General features: G+C 33.4%; 2 protein-coding genes across 2 annotated transcripts; both read left to right on the plus strand.

Moving 5' to 3' along the window:
* Positions 1–6,986: 6,986 nt before the first annotated feature.
* Positions 6,987–8,250, plus strand: LOC113711634 (signal peptidase complex-like protein DTM1). The gene is made up of 2 exons (XM_027234788.2): positions 6,987–7,407; positions 7,968–8,250. Exons 1-2 carry the CDS (start codon positions 7,160–7,162, stop codon positions 8,053–8,055), a joined length of 336 nt encoding a protein of 111 aa, XP_027090589.1. The 5' UTR covers positions 6,987–7,159; the 3' UTR covers positions 8,056–8,250.
* Positions 8,251–9,333: 1,083 nt separating this feature from the next.
* On the plus strand, positions 9,334–10,080 carry LOC113711633 (multifunctional methyltransferase subunit TRM112 homolog A-like). Its single transcript, XM_027234787.2, has one exon. It carries the CDS (start codon positions 9,518–9,520, stop codon positions 9,884–9,886), a length of 369 nt encoding a protein of 122 aa, XP_027090588.2. The 5' UTR covers positions 9,334–9,517; the 3' UTR covers positions 9,887–10,080.
* Positions 10,081–10,259: the final 179 nt, after the last annotated feature.

Consider the following 10,259-nt stretch of genomic DNA (forward strand, 5'->3'; position numbering starts at 1 on the left):
AAGTTTAATCACCAGTCTCCTAATTAAAAAAAAAAACAGTTTAATCACAAGCACATAATACATATGTAGAAGGATGACAGGGAAAAAAAAAAATTTACTATCATGTGTTGTCTTTTAAATGTAGGATCACATGCCATAAACAGTGCGAAAAGAAGAAAATATAGTGAATAAATCTTACTATAATTCTTATATATGTCTCTGCGCGCGGTGCAGTGGAATGGAGTTAAGAGGGTAGTTTCTGTGTTCAGCCATATGTATATTCTCTTTTTTTATTATTATTATTATTTATTTAAGCTGACAATCATTTCATCAATTGAGATCCTCTATGCCACTACTCGGTGTCAATCCCACTTATCATGTGATGATAGAAGAAATTTAAATAAATAACACATGACAAATTAAATAAACATGACACTTGGCATAAATATAAAAGTGGCACTGAAAAAGTGTCACTGAGGATCCCGTGTGTCATTTTATTAGGTTGATTGGGAAATATTGAGGGTCTTATGTTATTGAGCACTAGTGAAAGAGTACCATTTACTCGAGAAGGGCCAATAATTTCATATGTTACCAGTTGCTGAGTTCAATATTTACCACAAAAAAAAAAATGCCCACAAGATGGATTTATTTAGTTATTTGTGTTAGATCAGTCATTGTTGTTAATCGGTTGCCATGAAAGGTCTGCAAGTTTGGCAAATACAGGTTCATCAGAGAAAATCGCTAAACAAATAGGTCAACGGTCAACCTAATAACCACGGATCATATGTTTGTCTGCTTTCTGCCTCTCTTTGGGTCCATTCTCAAGTGCAAAAAAACATGGTAAAGACAGCACGCTATCTCACATAGACACACAGTGCAATAAAATTACACTAATTATGACTTCAAGTTTTGTATAATTGAGGAGAATAATTAGAGAGGTAAATATAACAAGAAGGCTATGTATATACTTATCGTTCTCATTTAAACAATACTGAGACCTTTGTATTTATTTTCAACTTGCTAGGATTTTGGAGTTTCTTAATTTCCACTAACCAAGATTAGGGATAGTTTCTTCAGTTTCTTCCAGAACACATAATCTTCAGTTTGACATCATGGATTGACTAATGCAGGAGATAATAAAGTACTCTATGTTGTTAGAAATCGGTAGAAGTTTTTGCATCCAATTTCAACATTAACAACTAATTTGCTTGCAGAGACTTCTGTCCAACCAATTTACCTCTAAAACTTGATGTCGTGGCCATTCTGCAGTTGGCTTCAAAATCCTCCTAGCTAGCTCCAATTCCATTTAGAGAGAGATCGATTACTTGCTAGCTAGTCAAGAGCAAAAGCTCCAATAGCCGGATTACAAGCTATTACCTTCAATTTTGACTATTCAATCCGACCATGTACATATTTAACTATTCAATAATACATGTTCTTCCTTCTTGAAAAACTACTGATCAATTCTTACTAGGGCTTTTACTCATTTTCATCTTTGTCCTTTCCCTTCAAAAATAAAAACAAATATAAATCAAGAACATATCCAGCCATATTCGTGATGCTATATGGTTAAAAACTTGCATTATGTGTAGAAAGGGATAAAACAAAATGCATATAGAAGTAGAACTTGACTGATGAAGCAAGAGATGGAAGGTATATGCCTCGGGAAACCTTTAGTATAAACTGTGCAGGTGACCTAACCAAGACTACAATTCTTTTGGTATACAATGAACTCTTCCAGGAAACTAAAAGACTGAGTTGGGTTCAGAAACGATCATCGAAGAAAATTCAAAATCAAACCATGGCTAGTAGTATGCCATCATTTCCGTTCAACTTTGATTAATTAGGATGTTAAGTATATATCACAACCACATGAATGATTATTTTTCATTAATCATGAAAGTTGCTTTAAATTTGAAGAAAGACTTGCAACATGATAAAATTATTAGCAACGCATCTTAAACACCTCGTGCAAATGGATCTGGAAGCAACTTTCAACATACAATAATATTAGGGATAATTTCAGAAACCTCCCCTGAGGTTTTTGACAATTTCACTGAGGTCCGCTGAGATTTGAAAAATTACACATATCTTCTTTGATTTGATAGTTTAAGTAACAAGATCTTAAAATAATATTGACTTGGTCAAATTTTTAAATGAATAGCCAAAAATGCACTTGCGTAATGAGTTGTAATTTACTTTCCTATACAATTATAAGATTATCTAGTATAATTATAAAAAAAGGTGTCAAAATTTTCATGTACATGCCTAATATTTGATAAACAACTATAATAATAATAATTTTATCATTGTAATAAAATACTTTTGATGGTATTTTATTATGGATTTAAATTTATAAGATAGAAAAGAAAATATTGAAATAATTCATTTAGAGTTTAAGAATTTTCTAGCAAGTAGTGGGATTATCATGATTTAGTAGTGGTTTTTGGCAATTTCTTTTTTATTTATTGTTAATTTTAATACCAAAAAATAGAAAACAAGGATCAGCAAAAAGATTGGATTGCATATAAAGTTAATTCATCAAAAAAATCAATAGTTCAACATTTGATTATAATAGAAACTAGAGGTAATAGTGGTAGTTCTACAATTTTATTGGCAAAAATTAAAAACAAGGAACAAAACGGAGAAGGAATAAAAAATAATTTTAAAACTCATTCTAAGTATAAATATACCAAAAAAGGGAATTTTATTAAAATATATAAGGGTAGTATTGTCATTTTAAATGACAAGGGAGGTATGTGTAATTTTTAAAATCTCGAAAGAGCTAAATGAAATTATTAAAAACCTCAAGGGAGGTTTCTGAAATTATCCCATAATATTATTGCATTTCGACTAGGAAGTTCAGAAACACTTAAATTTTTTTAACAATATATGCACATATAACGTTGCATTATTTTTAAGTTTCACGATTGGCTTTTCTTATTATTCTTTTTTGTATGCTTCCACCCAAAACAGGTGTATTTGTTCGGGAAAATGGAATGGGATGCAATATTTTTGGATTTATCATTTGTTTGAATAAAAAATGTATGAGAAACCAGGCGTTATCATTTTTATGAAGCAAGAAAATTTTAAATTTATAGATTTGACCAAGTCAATTACTTGATATGATGAGGTCATCAGTTAGAAATCGTTTAAAACATAGGTAAGACGTTAGTTTGAATTAGTTTCTACCCACAATCCAATGATGACATGGAGTAGATAATTTCCATCCAGAATGATCAAAAGTATGTACGTTAATTTTTTTTTATGATTGAAATTCTTCTTAATTATGCATGTATGGTCTTACCAAACTAGTTCTACTCAGCCTTCAAACGGGACATATTACAATAGTCCAGGTTTCTGTTCCTATTCCTCTTTTTTTTTTTTTTTTTTTTTTTTTTTTTTTTTTTTTTTTGGTATTAGCTAATCCATTGGGGGAAAAACAATAGAAAACAAGCAAAAGATTATATCACAAAGTGAAGATGAGGAAACATAATTTATGATCAACTTTGATGTCACTAGATATTAAGCCATCAACCACCGCATCTTTTTGTTGGCTAAACTCCCACTTAACACTGACATCACCTTGAAAATGGTAGTCCAATAGTGATTTGTAGCCTGTTTGGTATTTGCAGAAAAATTGATTATGTCAAGTGCTGGTATTCCTCCATTCAATTTAAAAAAAGAAAAGAAAATTTCTTCCACCATGTTCATCACTGCCGTCTCTTTCAGCCTAACTGTTTCAACAGTTAATCTCTGCAAAGATAATCCCTCTAATCTTGAGGACATAGAAAGTGTTTTGATAGTTCCCCAATATGATGGTTTTGCGGGAAAAGTAGTAAAATAAAAACTATCCTATTAATTAATTACATCATTGAGAATATCGAAACTAAAGTTTCATATCCGGTAAATATTGTGAGCTTTAATCATGTAGTTGTAAATTTTTTTTTAATGCAGGCTTGCAGTGGAGCTATGTACATGAATATGTATAGAGTGGCATCGTGCAAATGAATCTGTGCATGTCGCACCTTTTGAATTGACGAATTCCATTGCAAATTTGATTCCCAAATTTGACGATGCGACTAATTACGGATGGAAACAAATATCAATTTGTTGAGTTTGTTTTTGTATCTCACGTAGAAAATTTACAAAAAAATATCTCCTCTTGGTGGTTGTAAATATAATGGACTTAATTGAGTTTAATTATACTAAGCACACCCGTTCTTTAAATGTCATATGCACCAATTCAATAGAGTTTTGGGAGGTTCACGCCCCATTTTGAGAGAAGTTTTGGTTTGACATCAAACTAAAAGAGCGAGTCATGTCTTGGGCCATGAAGCATTTAGTGCTATTTAAATTCTTTTGTATTTTTAATTTTAGGTGACTTTTGGACTTGAAAATTATTTCTTAGGGTTTTGTACTCTTTTTCTGTTATAATAAATCTGCTACCCTTCGCCCGTAAATTGAACTAAATCACGTAAATTTCGTGTTTCTCTGTTTGATTTATTTATTTTGTTATTGTCATTATTGAGTTATCAAGAATTTTATTATTCTTATTTGTCAATTTTCTGGGGTTAGACCTAACAAATTGATTTCAGAGTTTTAGGTTTCAGGTTCTGGGCTTCAAAAGAGTTTCAGGTTTCAGATTTTGGATTCTTAATAACAATAACAGATTTTTGGTGCTACAGAGAGTGAAGAAAAAAATTTCATTGAAGTTCAGTTGAATTTTTGAGAAGAATTAATTGGCCGGTTGGAATTCATTGAGGGTTTTGAGAAGAAGGTGGAGCAAAATTACTATGTTTGTGATTTTTAGTTCGTTAGAATCTGTTGAACCTTTTGTGAGATTTGGTCTATTGGGATCTGTTGAACTTTTTGAATCTTGGTTTATTAGTGGCTCGTTGGGGTTTGTTGAGACCTGGTGGTTCGTTGAGATCCGTTAGAACTCTTATGGAGAAGATGGAACTTGTTTGCTAGTTGTCTACTATTTGTCGATATTGGATACACGCCAAGGTGAAGATTTGTTGAGTTTATCTTTGCATCTCACATCAAAAGTTTATAAAAAAAATATATCTTCTCTTGATGGTTATAAATATAGTAAACTTAAGTGAGTTTAATTGTGTTAAAGGCACCGGTCCAAGTGTAATATGCACCAACCCAAAAAGTTTGAAGGGACTTACACCCCACTCTGAGAGGAGTTTTGGTTTGACATCAAACCAAAAGAGCATGTCATAAGACTTTGGCCTATTAAGCATTTAATTCTATGTAGACTTTTTTGTGTTTTCAGTTTTAGATGCCTTCTGGATTTGAAAATTATCTTTTAGGGTTTTGTACTCTCTCTTTTATACTCTTTTCTGTTATAGTAAATCTGCTACCTCTTCACTTGTGGACGTAGGTCAATTGGATCAAACTACTTAAATTTCGTTTGATTTATTTGTTTTGTTATTGTCATTATTGAGTTGTCAAGAACCATATCATTCTCATTTGTCAATTTTCTGAACCAGACCTAACACAATTTCATCTTTTTCCTAGTTTTATTGCCCAAAGTAATACATTTTGATTTATTTGTTTTGTTATTGTCATTATTGAGTTGTCAAGAACCATATCATTCTCATTTGTCAATTTTCTGAACCAGACCTAACACAATTTCATCTTTTTCCTAGTTTTATTGCCCAAAGTAATACATTTTGGCTTTGCACATTCATCATAATTGCAAAAAACCATTCCTTTTTCAAAATATATATGACACGTATCTTTTTTTAAAAAAAATTCTAGAGATGTACTCATTCTCCTGCAAATCAAGCTTCATAAATTGAAAAGCAAAAAGAAAGACGAAGTGGATTACTCAACATTTAACCAACTTATCTTAGACAAATTGGCTATCAAAATGGATTTAAAAAATCTCATTGAACTGTAAATTAAGTGTTCAAATCTCACAGTTTGAAGTTAAACGAATATGTCAAAACTCCCCTTTAATCTAGATGGGCCTTCTTCTCTCTAGACCCCCTCCTCTGTAGTCTGTAGAATACAACAATATAGATGTTGCTGATTGACAAAAAAAAAAAAGAGACTCAACATTTTGATAGCAGAAATTCGAAATTTGAAGGAATTGGGTAACAGTTCTTATGTTTCTTTTGCCTCGGGCCCTGGGCTTGACCATGCTGACAATTCGCGATTGAGAAATGTGAATCTTCTAATCCAATTTCTGAGTTCGGACTTCTGCAAGCCGGCGGAGAAGAGCGAAGAATTGTGTCGTTTTTCGTTATTACATTTTTGTTTTTTTTTTTTTATATATATCAAATCGCTATAGTAATTTTTCTAAAAAAATTCAAAAAAATGCAATCCAAACAAGGCATGCGTATTCTTGAAACTTGTTCAGAGGATGGATTCCCTTCCTACTCCCTGTTTCAGAACTCCATCTAAAACTAAAATGATTTTGCTGTCGACCCAGTTTGTAATGCAATATGTATTGATAAAGCCCTCAATAAACTGATTTAAAAAGGGGAAAAAAAAAAGGTAAAGGCATGAGTCGAATTTGACCAAATTTGTGCATCCATCAGACGACGAACCCTATAGGCGTGTTGTTGCCAAGTCAAATAGCGCGTTTAGATGACATACGCCTCCAAATCTTGTGCAGCCAAGAATTTCCCTATTGTCAATGAATTTGTAACGAGTCAAGACCACTCAAAGATCGTGTTGCCTATCCTCAAACATTGTCCATCAACCTATAGTTTTATGAAATTATTGAATGATTCTTTCTAATTGTAGATATGAATGGTATAGATGATGTTAAAAAATAATTTCTTGCAAAACAAAATGTTGTACGTAATTAGTATAGAGCTACTAGTCATGCATGCAAATTAATCAAGTTCTCCAAGAAAGAGTAGTGTGTGAGCACACTTAGACGTAGGAAGGAAATTAAGATAGCTCATTAAAAGGCTGTCTCAAGTCTCAGCTAATTCTTCATCTTGTCACAAAAGCAATTAATGTAGGCTGTCTCGAGGGCAGCCAACCAACACCTCACATTCTAATTCAATAACTCCTCTTGCAATACATCTCCTCCTTCCTCACCACCTTCGTCCCCTATTCAGCACCCTTGACTGCCAGTACCAGTAGAACTCCTGGAAAACACGATCGAGCTTATAAAATCAAGAAAAGGTCGACATATAATTTGCCACCACCAATGGTTAATGATGCAGTTTTTCGCTCAGCACTGGCTTGGTTGGCTGCAATGGTGTTGCTAGTGGGATTGTGCACCCAATCTTTCAAGAAAATGTTGGTCACTTACATCTTGGGGATGTTTGCCATCAGCGGAGTTCTTTTGCCTGATTGGGAATTCTTCGACCGGAGGTTCTCTCAGTGGCGCACCCCTTTAACAGTCGATGAGAAGCGAACTCCGCGATCTGCTCACACCCAGGCTACACCAACCAGGTAAAACATGACCTTTTCGATCGTATAAATCCTCAAGAATTAGAGCTTGTGATTTTCCCCAGCCTAAAAGAGCAAATAAAGGAATCTTGAAATAAAATACAGCCCATCTGCCATGAATATTCTATTATGTTCACCCCCACTTGAAATAATTTTGATTCCTTCTTATGTTATTACTAAGGGTGAGGTTAATAAAACTAAAATCTGAAGAATAAAATTTAAAAATTTGAATCTGTCGTGCTACTAAATTGTTAAGCGCTAAATTTAATATAATAATAAGCGAATAAGTTATCATTTATTATTTGAAACAAATTTTATTTAAAAAATTTAGTATCACTTAATTAATTCAAATATTTTTTTTTTTTTTTGTTATAAAACGTATCTGAACTTATTAAGTTTAAGTGTTGAATTCGATTATCAAATAGGATCCAAATGTTAATATTATCCTCTTGTTCTGTTAATTAAGTGTAATTACAAGGATTGAAATGTAGTTTGACTGACTACAAGAATTTTTATGGTGGAACAGACTAATTGCACCTTATGGATCATGAGTTTTTCTGCAGGTTTAGGATACATCCAATCAGAGTGGCCATTTACACGATCGTTTACGGGTTTGGGTTTTACAAGTGGTGGATGTTCGTGTCAACCTAATTGTGGAAACTAAATGGCTTAGTTTCAGCTCTACTTTCATTTGCCTGCAATATCGATCTGCATCTCCAAATTATGATGGCATTCGTCTTTAAGCTCAATAGCTGTGACATGTTAAGTTGTAGTATCATATTCAACTCATCTTTCAACTAAGTTGTTGTAGTATTTTTTTTTTTTTTTTTTTTTTTTTTTGGATCTCGCGAAGAGAAAATTTTCACTAGCTTTCAAAAAAATGTGGAACATGTACCCCTGAAATTATTTTTGCAAGTACTTGAGATAAACGATCCATTTAAAATTGGGTTAATTAGATTGAGATCCTAAGAGTTAGTGATAAATCATGATAACCTGACCTCCATGTAAAATTGAAAAATAAAATACAAAAGAAATAGAGGAACGACAGTAGCTAGCATCTCATCTCTGGGCCTGTCAATTGGATTGGGTTGGCTCGAGGTCAACTCGATCGGGTCTAAATTTAGTGGATTAAGCCTTATTAATTAAAATGTAGCTTGAGTTTGGGTTACTCTGAATTCAACCCGAGGTCCAAACAATGCATGGACTAGAGAATGACGTTCCATGTGAGTTGAGTTTGAACATGTTGAAACCCAACTCACATATAATTCAATTGACAGGCCAACACATATCTCAATAGAGAGATGCTACGACAGTTTATTTTAGGATTCTGGAAAAAGTCAACCTTAATTTTAGCTCTCCCAATTTAAGGCTCTTGAATTAAGAAGTGTTTTTAGAATCTCTAGAAAAATTAAGAAGTGTTTTTTTTTTTAATTTTAAAGTTAACAAAATAAGGTTGGAGGGAATTCTTACCAAAAATTAACTACCAGGTAATTTTTTGCAGAAAAATTTTCATAAATGTCCATGAAAATAGTCCTTATTACATTTTTTTTTAATTATATGAGTTTTTGGATAACAAATTATTCCAAATAATATTTTGTTTGCATCATAAACACATTTTTCAATTCACCTTTTTATCTCACGTACATCACATCACAAAAAACGATACAATAATTATTCCAAATAATACTCTATCCAAACAAACCAAAATTATCTCACAAACATTACACTTTAGAAAGAGTGACACAATATATTTTTCTACAAAAAATTACAATCCCAACAGGCTGTGATTTTCTTTCTTTATGTTATCTTCCCAAAGATGAAAACATTATTATTGATTCCCTATTGGAATTGATTAACGAGGGCTTTCGATTTAGAGAGGTTACGGAAATGCATACTAGGTGCCACTGAGGGAGAAAATGAGGTCAAAAATGTAAACTCATGCAGAAGAGCCACTCCTCCATTCCCTTCCCCCGCCTCCAAATCGCCAGCCCTTCCTTCGGCATATAAAGTCCTTGACCTCCTCGCCTTCGTCCTCCGCTTTTTGAAAAAATCCCCTGCAGGACGCCACCCTGCAACAGAAAAGTACAAGAAAGAAAAACCCTCCACAATAGAGATGAGGCTATTAACCCATAACATGCTTTCATCAAACATCAAGGGTGTAACGAATGGGTTTCCCCTAAGGATTGAAGTGGAGAAAGTGGTGGAGAAGTCAGTGGACTTCAACCCCGATTTCCTCAAGAACATGTTTGCCAAGATTGAGTACAAAGCCCTGGTGGAAGCTTCCAGAATCATGGGCTATGCGGAGTTGCCCGACCACGCCGAGCCGTCCATGTTGGAATCTGATGATTTTCTTCGGAAGTTTCACCATGCCTTAATGGAGCTTCATTTGGAAGAGGGTACTTTGGTTTGCCCTGAAACTGGTCGCAGGTTTCCTGTTAATAAAGGGGTTCCTAATATGCTCCTCCATGAGGATGAGGTCTGATTTTTTTGGGTCTGTCTTTGATGACAGGGGATCAGGGTTTAAGGGACTTTGGATTATGAGATGTAATTGGTGTAATGATGATGTTATTGATGGAGAATTTGTAGCCTCTTTTGCTGGGAATCCTTCTTCATCCAAGTCTTTTGTGATCCATTCTCCTGTTTAGCAAATATTAATAATAATCTTTTGTTTTCTGAGAGTACGGGTTTAATTGTTGAGTAATTAAATGCCAAATAGCCTGTGTGTAGCAACAGCTTCATGATACGGAGAACAAAAGAATTGGGACTCATTATAGAAATTTTCCAGTATTTTGAAATTTTCTTGCGGCAGAAACTTTTTTTTTTCTTTTCTGGGTCGGAAAGAAATTTCAGGCTCG

This window comes from Coffea arabica, chromosome 10e, assembly GCF_036785885.1.
Source record: "Coffea arabica cultivar ET-39 chromosome 10e, Coffea Arabica ET-39 HiFi, whole genome shotgun sequence".
NCBI classification, from domain to species: domain Eukaryota; kingdom Viridiplantae; phylum Streptophyta; class Magnoliopsida; order Gentianales; family Rubiaceae; genus Coffea; species Coffea arabica.